The sequence below is a fragment of the Oncorhynchus tshawytscha genome, linkage group LG13 (genome assembly GCF_018296145.1).
Source record: "Oncorhynchus tshawytscha isolate Ot180627B linkage group LG13, Otsh_v2.0, whole genome shotgun sequence".
Classification (NCBI taxonomy): Eukaryota; Metazoa; Chordata; class Actinopteri; order Salmoniformes; family Salmonidae; genus Oncorhynchus; species Oncorhynchus tshawytscha.
Window position 1 is genome coordinate 28,125,148 of NC_056441.1, and position 16,813 is coordinate 28,141,960.

Consider the following 16,813-nt stretch of genomic DNA (forward strand, 5'->3'; position numbering starts at 1 on the left):
TCTCTAGCCATCTAACACTCTCTAGCATCTAACACTCTCTCTAGCCATCTAACACTCTCTCTAGCTATCTAACAATCTCTCTAGCTATCTAACACTCTCTAGCCATCTAACACTCTCTAGCCATCTAACACTCTCTAGCCATCTAACACTCTCTAGCCGTCTAACACTCTGTAGCCATCTAACACTCTGTAGCCATCTAACACTCTGTAGCTATCTAACACTCTGTAGCTATCTAACACTCTGTAGCTATCTAACACTCTGTAGCTATCTAACACTCTGTAGCTATCTAACACTCTGTAGCTATCTAACACTCTGTAGCTATTTAACTCTCTGTAGCTATCTCACACTCTGTAGCTATATAACACTCTGTAGCTATATAACACTCTGTAGCTATATAACACTCTGTAGCTATCTTGCACTATGTAGCTATCTAACACTCTGTAGCTATCTAACACTCTCCAGGTATCTAACACTCAGATAGCTACAGAGTGTTAGATAGCTATCTATCACTCTGTAGCTATCTAACACTCTGTAGCTATCTAACACTCTGTAGCTATCTAACACTCTGTAGCTATCTAACACTCTGTAGCTATCTAACACTCTGTAGCTATCTCACACTCTGTAGCTATATAACACTCTGTAGCTATATAACACTCTGTAGCTATATAACACTCTGTAGCTATCTAACTCTCTGTAGCTATCTAACACTCTGTAGCTATCTAACACTCTCTGTAGCTATCTAACACTCTCTGTAGCTATCTAACACTCTCTGTAGCAATCTAACACTCTCTGTAGCTATCTCACACTCTCTGTAGCTATCTAACACTCTCTCTGGTTATCTAACACTCTCTAGCTAGCTTAACTCTCTCTAGCTATCTTAACTCTCTCTAGCTATCTAACACTCTCTCTAGCTATCTAACACTCTCTAGCCATCTAACATTCTCTAGCCATCTAACACTCTGTAGCTATCTAACACTCTCTAGCTATCTAACACTCTGTAGCTATCTAACACTCTCTTGCCATCTAACACTCTCTAGCCATTTAACACTCTGTAGCTATCTAACACTCTCTGTAGCTATCTAGCACTCTCTGTAGCTATCTAACACTCTCTCTAGCTATCTAACACTCTCTAGCCATCTAACACTCTCTAGCCATCTAAAACTCTGTAGCTATCTAACACTCTCTCCAGCCATCAAACACTCTGTAGCTATCTAACACTCTCTAGCCATCTAACACTCTCTAGCCATCTAACATTCTCTAGCCATCTAACATTCTCTAGCCATCTAACACTCTGTAGCTATCTAACACTCTGTAGCTATCTAACGCTCTGTAGCTATCTAGCACTCTCTGTAGCTATCTAACACTCTCTCTAGCTATCTAACACTCTCTAGCTATCTAACACTCTCTGTAGCTATCTAACACTCTCTAGCCATCTAACACTCTCTAGACATCTAACACTCTCTAGCCATCTAACACTCTGTAGCTATCTAACATGCTCTGTAGCTATCTAACACTCTCTGTAGCTATCTAGCACTCTCTGTAGCTATCTCACACTCTCTGTAGCTATCTAACACTCTCTGTAGCTAACTCACACTCTCTGTAGCTATCTAACCATCTCTGTAGCTATTTAACACTTTCTCTAGCTATCTAACACTCTCTAGCTATCTAACACTCTCTGTAGCTATCTAACACTCTCTGTAGCTATCTAACACTCTGTAGCTATCTAACACTCTGTAGCTATCTAACACTCTGTAGCTATCTAACACTCTGTAGCTATCTAACACTCTGTAGCTATCTAACACTCTGTAGCTATCTAACACTCTGTAGCTATCTAACACTCTCTGTAGCTATCTAACACTCTGTAGCTATCTAACACTCTGTAGCTATCTAACACTCTCTAGCTATCTAACACTCTGTAGCTATCTAACACTCTGTAGCTATCTAACACTCTGTAGCTATCTAACACTGTAGCTATCTAACGCTCTCTGTAGCAATCTAACACTCTGTAGCTATCTAACACTGTAGCTATCTAACACTCTGTAGCTATCTAACACTCTAGCCATCTAACACTAGCCATCTAACTCTCTGTAGCTATCTAACACTCTGTAGCTATCTAACTCTCTGTAGCTATCTAACACTCTCTGTAGCTATCTAACACTCTGTAGCATCTAACACTCTGTAGCTATATAACACTCTCTCTAGCTATCTAACACTCTCTGTAGCTATCTAACACTCTCTCTGGCTATCTAACACTCTCTAGCTATCTAACACTCTCTGTAGCTATCTAACACTATCTGTAGCTATCTAACACTCTCTAGCTATCTAACACTCTCTAGCCATCTAACACTCTCTAGCCATCTAACACTCTCTAGCTATCTAACACTCTCTAGCTATCTAACACTCTGTAGCTAACTAACACTCTCTTGCCATCTAACACTCTCTGCCAGCTTCTAACACTCTGTAGCTATCTAACACTCTCTGTAGCTATCTAACACTCTCTGTAGCTATCTAACACTCTCTGTAGCTATCTAACACTATCTAGCTATCTAACACTCTCTAGCCATCTAACACTCTCTCTAGCCATCTAACACTCTGTAGCTATCTAACACTCTCTCTAGCCATCTAACACTCTGTAGCTATCTAACACTCTCTAGCCATCTAACACTCTAATCTAACACTCTCTAGCCATCTAACACTCTCTAGCCATCTAACACTCTGTAGCTATCTAACACTCTGTAGCTATCTAACTCTGTAGCTATCTAACACTCTCTGTAGCTATCTAACACTCTGTAGCTATCTAACACTCTGTAGCTATCTAACACTCTCTGTAGCTATCTAACACTCTGTAGCTATCTAACACTCTCTAGCTATCTAACATTCTCTAGCTATCTAACACTCTGTAGCTATCTAACACTCTGTAGCTATCTAACTCTCTGTAGCTATCTAACACTCTGTAGCTATCTAACACTGTAGCTATCTAACACTCTCTGTAGCTATCTAACACTCTGTAGCTATCTAACACTCTGTAGCTATCTAACACTCTGTAGCTATCTAACACTCTGTAGCTATCTAACACTCTGTAGCTATCTAACACTCTGTAGCTATCTAACACTCTGTAGCTATCTAACGCACTCTGTAGCTATATAACACTCTGTAGCTATCTAACTCTCTGTAGCTATCTAACACTCTGTAGCTATCTAACACTCTGTAGCTATCTAACACTCTGTAGCTATCTAACTCTGTAGCTGTCTAACACTCTGTAGCTATATAACACTCTGTAGCAATCTAACACTCTCTGTAGCTATCTCACACTCTCTGTAGCTATCTAACACTCTCTCTGGTTATCTAACACTCTCTAGCTAGCTTAACTCTCTCTAGCTATCTTAACTCTCTCTAGCTATCTAACACTCTCTCTAGCTATCTAACACTCTCTAGCCATCTAACATTCTCTAGCCATCTAACACTCTGTAGCTATCTAACACTCTCTAGCTATCTAACACTCTGTAGCTATCTAACACTCTCTTGCCATCTAACACTCTCTAGCCATTTAACACTCTGTAGCTATCTAACACGCTCTGTAGCTATCTAACACTCTCTGTAGCTATCTAGCACTCTCTGTAGCTAACACTCTCTGTAGCTATCTAACACTCTCTAGCCATCTAACACTCTCTAGACATCTAACACTCTCTAGACATCTAACACTCTGTAGCCGTCTAACACTCTGTAGCTATCTAACACTCTCTAGCCATCTAACACTCTCTAGCCATCTAACATTCTCTAGCCATCTAACATTCTCTAGCCATCTAACACTCTGTAGCTATCTAACACTCTGTAGCTATCTAACGCTCTGTAGCTATCTAGCACTCTCTGTAGCTATCTAACACTCTCTCTAGCTATCTAACACTCTCTAGCTATCTAACACTCTCTGTAGCTATCTAACACTCTCTAGCCATCTAACACTCTCTAGACATCTAACACTCTCTAGCCATCTAACACTCTGTAGCTATCTAACACTCTGTAGCTATCTCACACTCTCTGTAGCTATCTAACACTCTCTGTAGCTAACTCACACTCTCTGTAGCTATCTAACCATCTCTGTAGCTATTTAACACTTTCTCTAGCTATCTAACACTCTCTAGCTATCTAACACTCTCTGTAGCTATCTAACACTCTCTGTAGCTATCTAACACTATCTGTAGCTATCTAACACTATCTGTAGCTATCTAACACTATCTGTAGCTATCTCACACTCTCTGTAGCAATCTAACAGTCTCTCTAGCTATCTAACACTCTCTAGCTATCTAACACTCTCTAGCTATCTAACACTCTCTGTAGCTATCTAACACTCTCTGTAGCTATCTCACACTCTCTCTAGCTATCTCACACTCTCTAGCTATCTAATACTCTCTAGCTATCTAACACTATCTAGCCATCTAACACTCTCTCTAGCCATCTACCACTCTCTCTAGCCATCTAACTCTCTCTAGCCATCTAACTCTCTCTAGCCATCTAACTCTCTCTAGCCATCTAACTCTCTCTTGCCATCTAACACTCTCTCTAGCCATCTAACTCTCTCTAGCCATCTAACTCTCTCTAGCCATCTAACTCTCTCTAGCCATCTAACTCTCTCTAGCCATCTAACTCTCTCTAGCCATCTAACTCTCTCTAGCCATCTAACACTCTCTCTTGCCATCTAACACTCTCTAGCCATCTAACACTCTCTCTAGCCATATAACACTCTCTCTTGCCATCTAACACTCTCTCTAGCCATCTAACACTCTCTCTAGCCATCTAACACTCTAGCCGTCTAACACTCTGTAGCCATCTAACACTAGCCGTCTAACACTCTCTAGCCGTCTAACACTCTCTAGCCTTCTAACACTCTCTAGCCGTCTAACACTCTCTAGCCGTCTAACACTCTGTAGCCGTCTAACACTCTGTAGCCGTCTAACACTCTGTAGCCGTCTAACACTCTGTAGCTATCTAACACTCTCTGTAGCTATCTCACACTCTCTCTAGCCATCTAACATTCTCTCTAGCTATCTAACACTCTCTAGCTATCTAACACTCTCTAGCCATCTAACACTCTCTCTAGCAATCTAACACTCTCTCTAGCTATCTAACACTCTCTCTAGCTATCTAACAATCTCTCTAGCTATCTAACACTCTCTAGCCATCTAAAACTCTAGCCGTCTAACACTCTGTAGCCATCTAACACTCTGTAGCCATCTAACACTCTGTAGCCATCTAACACTCTGTAGCTATCTAACACTCTGTAGCTATCTAACACTCTCTAGCTATCTAACACTCTCTAGCTATCTAACACTCTCTAGCTATCTAACACTCTCTGTAGCTATCTAACACTCTCTGTAGCTATCTAACACTCTCTTTCTATCTAACACTCTCTCTAGCCATCTAACACTCTCTAGCCATCTAACACTCTGTAGCCGTCTAACACTCTGTAGCCGTCTAACACTCTGTAGCTATCTAACACTCTGTAGCTATCTAACACTCTCTGTAGCTATCTCACACTCTCTCTAGCCATCTAACATTCTCTCTAGCTATCTAACACTCTGTAGCTATCTAACACTCTGTAGCTATCTAACACTCTGTAGCTATCTAACACTCTGTAGCTATCTTGCACTCTGTAGCTATCTAACACTCTGTAGCTATCTAACAGTCTCCAGGTATCTAACACTCAGATAGCTACAGAGTGTTAGATAGCTACAAACACTCTGTAGCTATCTAACACTCTGTAGCTATCTAACTCTCTGTAGCTATCTAACACTCTGTAGCTATCTAACACTCTGTAGCTATCTAACTCTGTAGCTATCTAACACTCTGTAGCTATCTAACACTGTAGCTATCTAAAACTCTGTAGCTATCTAACATTCTCTGTAGCTATCTAACACTCTCTGTAGCTATCTAACACTCTCTGTAGCAATCTAACACTCTCTGTAGCTATCTCACACTCTCTGTAGCTATCTCACATCTAACCATCTAACTCTCTCTAGCCATCTAACACTCTCTCTAGCCATATAACACTCTCTCTTGCCATCTAACACTCTCTAGCCATCTAACACTCTCTAGCCATCTAACACTCTCTAGCCATCTAACACTCTCTAGCCATCTAACACTCTCTCTAGCCATCTAACACTCTCTCTAGCCATCTAACACTCTCTCTAGCCATCTAACACTCTCTCTAGCCATCTAACACTCTCTAGCTATCTAACACTCTCTCTACCCATCTAACACTCTCTAGCCATCTAACACTCTCTAGCCATCTAACACTCTCTCTAGCCATCTAACACTCTCTAGCCATCTAACACTCTCTAGCCATCTAACACTCTCTAGCCATCTAACACTCTCTCTAGCCATCTAACACTCTCTAGCCTTCTAACACTCTCTAGCCATCTAACACTCTGTAGCTGTCTAACACTCTGTAGCTATCTAACACTCTGTAGCTATATAACACTGTAGCTATCTAGCACTCTGTAGCCATCTAACACTCTGTAGCTATGTAGCACTCTGTAGCTATCTAACACTCTGTAGCTATCTAACACTCTCTAGCTATCTAACACTCTGTAGCTATCTAAGACTCTGTAGCTATCTTAACACTCTCTAGCTATCTGACTCTCTAGCTATCTAACACTCTCTGTAGCTATCTAACACTCTCTCTAGCCATCTACCACTCTCTCTACCCATCAAACACTCTCTCTAGCTATCTAACACTCTCTAGCTATCGAACACTCTGTAGCCATCTAGCACTCTGTAGCTATCTAACACTCTGTAGCTATCTAACACTCTCTAGCTATCTAACACTCTGTAGCTATCTAACACTCTGTAGCTATCTAACACTCTGTAGCTATCTTAACACTCTCTAGCTATCTGACTCTCTAGCTATCTAACACTCTGTAGCTATGTAGCACTCTGTAGCTATCTAACACTCTGTAGCTATCTAACACTCTCTAGCTATCTAACACTCTGTAGCTATCTAACACTCTGTAGCTATCTAACACTCTGTAGCTATCTAACACTCTGTAGCTATCTAACACTCTCTAGCTATCTAACACTCTGTAGCTATCTAACACTCTGTAGCTATCTAACACTCTCTAGCTATCTAACACTCTCTAGCTATCTAACACTCTGTAGCCGTCTAACACTCTCTAGCCGTCTAACACTCTCTCACTTAGCTATCTAACACTCTGTAGCCATCTAACACTCTGTAGCCGTCTAACACTCTGTAGCTATCTAACACTCTGTAGCTATCTAACACTCTGTAGCTATCTAACACTCTGTAGCTATCAACACTCTCTAGCTATCTAACACTCTCTAGCTATCTAACACTCTGTAGCTATCTAACACTCTGTAGCTATCTAACACTCTCTAGCTATCTAACACTCTGTAGCTATCTAACACTCTGCTATCTAACACTCTGTAGCTAGCTAACACTCTGTAGCTATCTAACACTCTGTAGCTATCTAACACTCTGTAGCTCACTCTGTAGCTATCTAACACTCTGTAGCCATCTAACACTCTGTAGCTATCTAACACTCTGTAGCTATCTAACACTCTGTAGCTATCTAACACTCTGTAGCTATCTAACACTCTGTAGCTATCTAGCACTCTCTAGCTATCTAACACTCTGTAGCTATCTAACACTCTCTAGCTATCTAACACTAACACTCTGTAGCTATCTAACACTCTCTAGCTATCTAACACTCTCTAGCTATCTAACACTCTCTAGCTATCTAACACTCTGTAGCTATCTAACACTCTCTAACACTCTGTAGCTATCTAACACTCTGTAGCTATCTAACACTCTGTAGCTATCTAACACTCTGTAGCTCTAACACTCTGTAGCTATCAACACTCTGTCTAACACTCTCTAGCTATCTAACACTCTCTAGCTATCTAACACTCTGTAGCTATCTAACACTCTCTAGCTATCTCTAAACACTCTCTAGCTATCTAACACTCTGTAGCTATCTAACACTCTGTAGCTATCTAACACTCTGTAGCTATCTAACACTACTCTAGCTATCTAACACTCTGTAGCTATCTAACACTCTCTAGCTATCTAACACTCTGTAGCTATCTAACACTCTGTAGCTATCTAACACTCTGTAGCTATCTAACACTCTGTAGCTATCTAACACTCTGTAGCTATCTAACACTCTGTAGCTATCTAACACTCTGTAGCCGTCTAACACTCTGTAGCTATTCAACTCTCTGTAGCTATCTAACACTCTGTAGCTATATAACACTGTAGCTATCTAGCACTCTGTAGCCATCTAACACTCTGTAGCTATCTAACACTCTCTAGCTATCTAACACTCTGTAGCTATCTAACACTCTCTCTAGCTATCTAACACTCTCTAGCTATCTAACACTCTCTAGCTATCTAACACTCTCTAGCTATCTAACACTCTGTAGCTATCTAACACTCTGTAGCTATCTAACACTCTGTAGCTATCTTAACACTCTCTAGCTATCTGACTCTCTAGCTATCTAACACTCTGTAGCTATCTAACACTCTCTGTAGCTATCTAACACTCTGTAGCTATCTAACACTCTGTAGCTATCTAACACTCTGTAGCTATCTAACACTCTGTAGCTATCTAACTCTGTAGCTATCTAACACTCTGTAGCTATCTAACACTCTCTAGCCATCTAACACTCTCTAGCCATCTAACACTCTCTAGCCATCTAACATTCTCTAGCCATCTAACACTCTGTAGCTATCTAACACGCTCTGTAGCTATCTAACTCTCTGTAGCTATCTAACACTCTGTAGCTATCTAACACTCTCTGTAGCTATCTAACACTCTCTGTAGATATCTAACACTCTGTAGCTATCTAACACTCTGTAGCTATCTAACACTCTCTGTAGCTATCTAACACTCTGCTAGCTATCTAACACTCTGTAGCTATCTAACACTCTCTGTAGCTATCTAACACTCTCTGTAGCTATCTAACACTCTGTAGCTATCTAACACTCTGTAGCTATCTAACACTCTGTAGCTATCTAACACTCTGTAGCTATCTAACACTCTCTGTAGCTATCTAACACTCTCTGTAGCTATCTAACACTCTCTCTAGCTATCTAACACTCTCTCTAGCTATCTAACACTCTCTGTAGCTATCTAACACTCTCTCTAGCTATCTAACACTCTCTCTAGCTATCTAACACTCTCTCTAGCTATCTAACACTCTCTCTAGCTATCTAACACTCTCTCTAGCTATCACACTCTCTCTGCTCTTCCTTCCCTGCCGTGACAACCTTGCAGCCCAACCTATTGAACTGACACCATGGATTTTTCAGACCTCATAAGTATGTTAATCGAATCAAGTCACAAGATCCACCCAATAATAACCTGAGGAGTAAGTAATGACCAGCAGTCACCAATCTCTTCAGTCCTTCTATCTTAGTCCCAAATTGCACCCTATTCGCTTTATAGTGCACTTACTAAATTAAACCTCATGTTCTGCTCTTGTCGTGACAAAAGGAAATAGGCCCACTTCTGATGGATTTCCTTCCCAGTGGCTGTTATTAAGAATGACGACACGTCACTGATAATGGCTGCTGCATCAGATTGACAAATTTAGTCAGTGTCCAAAATGGCACCCTATTCCCTATATAGTGCACTGTCCCTCGTCAAATGTAATGCACTATATAGGGAATAGGCGTCAAAAGTAGTGTACTGTAGGGAATAGGGTGCCACTTCAGACACACCCTTGTCATGATGAGGGGAGGAGCTAGCCACTATCACGTCACAAGGCATCTTAGCCTCTCTCTCTCTGTCTCGCTCTCTCTCTCTGGCCAGCAGAACAATGCAATTAGTGGTGGAGCTTTGCTCGTAGTTAGGTCTTCCTCTGTGACACGTCCTACATCACCACGGCCACATAGGGATTGAGTCAGCTTTTCTGCAAGAGGATAATGAGGAACAATACGGTGATGGGGGCCGGTTGAGTCAGAGTAATGAGAGAGTCAAACTCTGTTCAATTCAACCACAGCAGAGTAGAGCACCTTCCTGTTTTATGAAGTTATTGTGTCTGTTTGAAATGATACCCTAATCCCTACATAGTGCACTACATTTAACCAGGGCTATGGTCAAAAGTAGTACACTATATAGAAAATAGGGCGCATTTCAGACCAAGCCATTGAGTTTTGTTCTATTCTCTCTACCAGCAGCAAACCACCGCAAAACCAAGTTGACACATAGGCTTTTATTCAAATATATATATAAAAAAAGAGAAACCTCATTCAAATATGCTATTAGAATTTCAAGTTTGGTTGAAAGGATTCTACACAATGTCCAGGCTTTATATTCAACTAAAGAAACATGCAATAAAAAATGTAAACTTCAAATGGAGACATAAATAAGAAATGTGTTCTTTGTTGCCATGTTCTCCCTCTCTAGTTTTCACACACCAGACTAAGCATTAGCCTGGTACCAATTACCAAGGTTAGGTTTCTCACTGTGACTTTAGACATCATGACAGAAACATCACATATCAAAGAGAACCTCCTTCATATGTACTCCCAACACATCCCATTTAGGTCAACTATCACTTCACAAATTGGTAAAACAACAAACAGATAACAGCAGAGGAATGAATTATAATTTAAGTGTATAACAAATACTTTAACCTGGGTGGTTTGAGCCCTGAATTTTGATTGGCTGAAAGCCATGGTATATCAGACCGTATACCACGGGTATGACAAAACATTTTGTTTTACTGCTCTATTTATGTTGGTAACAAGTTTATAATAGCAATAAGGCTCCTTGGGGGTTTGTGCTATATGGCCAATATACCACAGCTAATTTATATTTGTTGCGTTGTGCCTAAGCTGTGGTATATTGGCCATATACCACACCTCCTCTGGCCTTATTGCATAAGTATATTTCTGTTGTAAGAAGGAAGGCAACAACAGTTCCTTCACTGCACTGGTTAATAAGAGCAGAGCAGGCCTCGGCGTCTGAATTAAACTGCTGCTGCCTGCTCTGTTGCTGGCATTCCAGGCTCATCTGTATCCTATCACTGAAAAGTCCCCTGAACAGAAACAGCTTCAGCTCCACCCAGGCTTTCCTTCCTTTAGGGAACGGCTGTTATCTTCGAGGAGGGATCGCTTTTGGCTCAGCCCCATGCACCCCCAGGCCCTTCTTCAGCCCCAGCCTCAGCTCTATAGCCTCAGTCCTATAGCCCCAGCCTTATAGCCTCAGCCCTAGCCTCAGTCCTATAGCCTCAGCCCTATAGCCCCAGCCTCAGCCCTATAGCCCCAGCATCAGCCCTATAGCCCCTGCCTCAGCCCTATAGCCCCTGCCTCAGTCCTATAGCCCCAGCACTATAGTCCCAGCCCCAGCACTATAGTCCCAGCACTATAGCCTCAGCCCTACAGCCCCAGACCTATATCCCCTGCTTCAGTCCTATAGCCCCAGCCCTATAGCCCTAGCACTATAGCCCCAGCCTCAGCCCTATAGCCTCAGCCCTATAGCCCCAGTCTCAGCCCTATAGCCTCCACCCTATAGCCCCAGCACTATAGCCTCAGCCCTATAACCTCAGCCTCATAGCCCCAGCCCCAGCCCCCTCAGCCCTATAGCCCCAGCCCTAGCCCCAGCCCTATAGCCCCAGCCCTATAGCCCCAGCCCTATAGCCTCAGTCCTATAGCCCCAGCACTAAAGCCCCAGCCCTATAGCCCCAGCCCTATAGCCTCAGCCCTATAGCCCCTGTCTCAGCCCCGGCCCTATAGCCCCAGTTCCAGCCCTATAGCTCCAGCCCTGCCCTATAGCCCCTGCCTCAGCCCTATAGCCCCAGCATCAGCCCTATAGCCCCTGCCTCAGCCCTATAGACCCAGCATCAGCCCTATAGCCCCTGCCTCAGTCCTATAGCCCCAGCACTATAGCCCCAGCCTCAGCCCTATAGCCCCAGCACTATAGTCCCAGCACTATAGCCTCAGCCCTATAGCCCCAGACCTATATCCCCTGCTTCAGTCCTATAGCCCCAGCCCTATATCCCTAGCACTATAGCCCCAGCCTCAGCCCTATAGCCTCAGCCCTATAGCCCCAGCCTCAGCCCTATAGCCCCAGCCTCAGCCCTATAGCATCAGCCCTATAGCCCCAGCACTATAGCCTCAGCCCTATAACCTCAGCCTCATAGCCCCAGCCCTATAGCCCCAGTCCTATAGCCCCAGCCCTATAGCCTCAGCCCTATAGCCCCAGCCCTATAGCCTCAGTCCTATAGCCCCAGCACTATAGCCCCAGTCCTATAGCCTCAGCCCTATAGCCCCAGCCCTATAGCCTCAGCCCTCAGCCCCTGTCTCAGCCCCGGCCCTATAGCCCCAGCCCTATATCCCCTGCCTCAGCCCTATAGCCCCAGTTCCAGCCCTATAGCTCCAGCCCTGCCCTATAGCCCCTGCCTCAGCCCTATAGCCCCTGCCTCAGCCCTATAGCCCCAGCATCAGCCCTATAGCCCCTGCCTCAGCCCTATAGCCCCAGCATCAGCCCTATAGCCCCTGCCTCAGCCCTATAGCCCCAGGCTCGTCCTGGTTGTCATCATCTTGAAAATAAAACTAGAGATCTTAAAACAAAGCACATTTTCATGAGAGGGTCTGGAGATTTCCGTTGCTGTGTGACTGTGGCTGTGCAGTGTGAACAATCCTCCTTTTTCCACTCATCTCCGTGAAGAGAGAGAGAGAGAGAGTTGATTTTAGGAGAGCTAGGAGGAGAGGTTCTCCTTCCTTTGGAATGCTATGGAGACTAATCTGCTGGGATTCCATTCAGGCACCCTGGGGCAGAGGGACAGAAGACCAAAGAACTGCTCCTCAGTCCTGGGGTGAGCTGGCCCTCAAAGCTCAATGAGAGATTGTCTGTGTCCCCATGGTACCCTATTCCTTTTACAAGTGCACTACTTTTGACCAGGGCCCATACAGGAAATATGGTGCAATTTCAGACACAGCCATTTTGCCCAAGTTTCACAGGGGTTTGTGTCGCACAACCTGCATCTTGTGGGCTGATTAACTTGGCTTTACTTGAGCTTGGTAGAGATAGTATATACATTTACAAGATCTCTCCTCAAAGAACAACATTCAAGTAAAGTCATAGCAGGTGAAATGTATAAGAACAGTCTTCAGTTGTATTACTTCAGCTTCATGAATTAAGTATATTCATCCATATCTGTTCTCAGTTCCAAGAATCAAAACATACATGAATGATATTGTCCAATTGTCGTTTCACTCCTTCACGTGACACTTCACTCGAGGACAGACAGAGAAGCACCTCTTTTAAGAGGGGAAAATCTATGTAGAAGAACAGTCAGTCCGTCCCCCATCCATACACCAGTTCTCTTTCACAGCCCATGCCCCTTTATCAGTTATCCAGGGGTTATCCCTAGTCTCAGACGATGTGTGGACTGGAAGGGTGGACTGGTTGAGAAGGACTATAGATCAGACAGACGGTGCATGCTTTCGTCATGGACCCAGCTACTGGGAAAACAATAGCAATGCCCAGTTATATACTTACTGTATGTTTATATTTACAGACAATTCATATGTACAGTTTCTACATTATTCTCTATAAATGCAATAGAAAAAAAGTCCAATGTTTTCAATTATGAAAGAAGGATCATGGAAGCCCCTTGAGTGTCTTGATATCATCAAATGTCTGCCGTGGTGGAGACCTGTGAGAGCCTGGGGTCGGCGTCATGCTCGTAGCGGTAGTGGTATCCCTCCAACACCTCTGTGCACGCTTCCCGCATGTCATTGATCCTCTTCTTGATGCCCTGCCGGTTGAGGTAGAGGACCAAGAGGAAGACGAGACCCACGAAGCCCAGGACGATCCCTAGGAACACGTAGGAAGTCTGGAGGGCCAGGTCCGCCCCCTCATCCATCCTGTGGCACCCCAGCGCCACCCTGTCCCCGCCCACCCCAGCCTGTCCAGCCGCCAACCTCAGCAGAGAGATGTTCCTCATGTCTGGGGGGAAGGCACACACCAGGCTCTCTGCGTCCCCCACATGTCCCTGGGAGGAGTTGAGCCAGGCAGCGAAGGGCTCCATGCCACAGATACAGGTCCAGGGGTTCTCCCCTAGAATGAGTCTCGCCCCGGGACACAGCGAGTCCAGCTCAGCCAGGCCCTCCTCCTGGACGGTCCGCAGAGCGTTGAAGGTCAGATCCAGCTGCTCCAGAGAGTCCAGCCCAGAGAAGGTGCCATTGTAGAGGGCCACCAGGGAGTTGTTGGCCAGGATGAGCCTCCGCAGGCCCCCCAGGTAGGAGAAGGTGTGAGAGGGCAGGTAGATCAGGCTGTTCCCTGACAGGTCCAGGGTCCGGATCTCCCCCAGGGTGGACCAGCGAAGAGACATAGCCAGGTCCATGACAGAGGAGTGGTTGTAGAGAGCTCGGCTGAGGTTGAGCTCCCTGAGGGTGTGGCCCGGGACAGTGAAGGCCTCTGGGTTGATGACAGTCAGCTGGTTGGAGCTCATGTCCAGAGAGCGGAGGGAACGCAGTCCGGAAAACGTCTGAGACTCTATCTCTGTTATCCTGAAGGGAGGGAGGGACAGTGGGAGCAGAGGATGTATAGTCATTACTGTTATAGACCATGAGTAACACAATAGTAGGCACATGGTTGATTCAAGACTACCCAACACAACAGGACACTACTCATCAAATGTTTCATGCTAAGACACATTCAAAAGTGTGAGAAAATATAAATATAAAAAAATATATATAGACAAACTCTATGACTTGTTTGCTATAATAACACATTGATATTTCAAATCATGAGGGAAATATACACTTGGGAAAGTGAGTCTAATAAAAGTAGGCCAAAAGTCTTATTTGGGGGGGGCAATGTTTATCTTACCTGTTGTTACTCAGTGACAACGTGGTTAAATTGTCCAGCCCTTTGAACGATTCTGGTCCAATTCTGCTGATCTGATTTCCCGTTATAAACAGATTCCTCGTGTACCCTGGTATCCCGGACGGGACACTCCGCAAGTATTTGGAAACACACTTGACGGTGTGCGCGGCTTCTGAGCATTCGCACCGGAGAGGGCATCCGGATGCGCGCCCAGAGATTGAACAGAGCAGCGCAAACAAAACAATTAGTGGGGCCAAATCCGGCATTTTTTACAAATATGCTATGCTAGTTTTTGTACATTCAAAACAAACAAAAAAAACTACTGAGCGACACTCACGGAAATTGACTTGATTGCCATTTCAAACGAAGAACAAACTCGCCCCTATTGCCTACTTTTCTAAGCGCGATAAAAGTTATGCAATATGCTTTAGGCTACAGAGCACTGTAGCTCACCAGCTATATACACACCAGCTATATACAAATATATGTATCCTACTGCCGATGAGAGTGAAACGTGGAGAGAGTCCTGTCGTACACTGTTCAGATTGTCCTCAGCATCTCCTTGATCCGTTCTGTATTACAAGTCCACGGCTGGATGTTCAACTTTTTATCATTTCGGAAGCCCACGTGTGACTGAGAGGCAGTGTCTGATTTCTATGACAAAAAGGGATCTCGCTGTCGGGGTTGTTTGATCCCAGCGGATGCAAGCGGGGCGCAGCTCCACTCAAACAATGACATTAAAGCACCATCGCGTCGTAGGCTACAATCACCAGGGAGGGGCTTTCCAGCTTTCCACTCAGCCTGTCCAGAGCCTTTCTGCTCTCCCACTCTAACAAGAAGGGTGAAATTACTACCCGCAATTGGGGCGTTCCTGCATATGGTCACTCCCCTCCACTCAAACAGGAGTAATACAGGCCTAGTTCACTAATTTTGTCGGGAAATAAAATATTCAAAAAATATAGTTATAATATGATTGTGATTTATCAGGGGGTGCTGAAGCACCAGTATTCCACCGGTATGTTATAATATGATTGTGATTTATCAGGGGTGCCGCAGCACCAGTATTCCACCAGTATGTTATAATATGATTGTGATTTATCAGGGGTGCCGCAGCACCAGTATTCCACCAGTATGTTATAATATGATTGTGATTTATCAGGGGTGCCGCAGCACCAGTATTCCACCGGTATGTTATAATATGATTGTGATTTATCAGGGGTGCCGCAGCACCAGTATTCCACCGGTATGTTATAATATGATTGTGATTTATCAGGGGTGCCGCAGCACCAGTATGTTATAATATGATTGTGATTTATCAGGGGGTGCTGCAGAACCAGTATGTTATAATATGATTGTGATTTATCAGGGGGTGCTGCAGAACCAGTATGTTATATGATTGTGATTTATCAGGGGTGCTGCAGAACCAGTATTCCACCGGTATGTTATAATATGATTGTGATTTATCAGGGGGTGCTGCAGATCCAGTATGTTATATGATTGTGATTTATCAGGGGGTGCCGCAGCACCAGTATGTTATGATTGTGATTTATCAGGGGGTGCTGCAGAACCAGTATGTTATAATATGATTGTGATTTATCAGGGGGTGCTGCAGAACCAGTATGTTATAATATGATTGTGATTTATCAGGGGTGCTGCAGAACCAGTATGTTATAATATGATTGTGATTTATCAGGGGGTGCTGCAGATCCAGTATGTTATATGATTGTGATTTATCAGGGGTGCCGCAGAACCAGTATGTTATATGATTGTGATTTATCAGGGGGTGCTGCAGAACCAGTATGTTATATGATTGTGATTTATCAGGGGGTGCTGCAGAACCAGTATGTTATATGATTGTGATTTATCAGGGGGTGCCGCAGAACCAGTATGTTATATGATTGTGATTTATCAGGGGGTGCTGCAGAACCAGTATTCCACCGGTATGTTATAATAACTGG

The 16,813-nt window shown here is 43.9% G+C and overlaps 1 protein-coding gene across 1 annotated transcript; it reads right to left on the reverse strand.

The window, feature by feature from the left end:
- Positions 1-12,462: 12,462 nt before the first annotated feature.
- LOC112264635 (trophoblast glycoprotein-like) lies at positions 12,463-15,661 on the reverse strand. The gene is made up of 2 exons (XM_024441372.2): positions 14,859-15,661; positions 12,463-14,536 (listed from the first exon to the last, which is right to left on the reverse strand). Exons 1-2 carry the CDS (start codon positions 15,119-15,121, stop codon positions 13,657-13,659), a joined length of 1,143 nt encoding a protein of 380 aa, XP_024297140.1. The 5' UTR covers positions 15,122-15,661; the 3' UTR covers positions 12,463-13,656.
- Between the last annotated feature and the right edge of the window lie 1,152 nt (positions 15,662-16,813).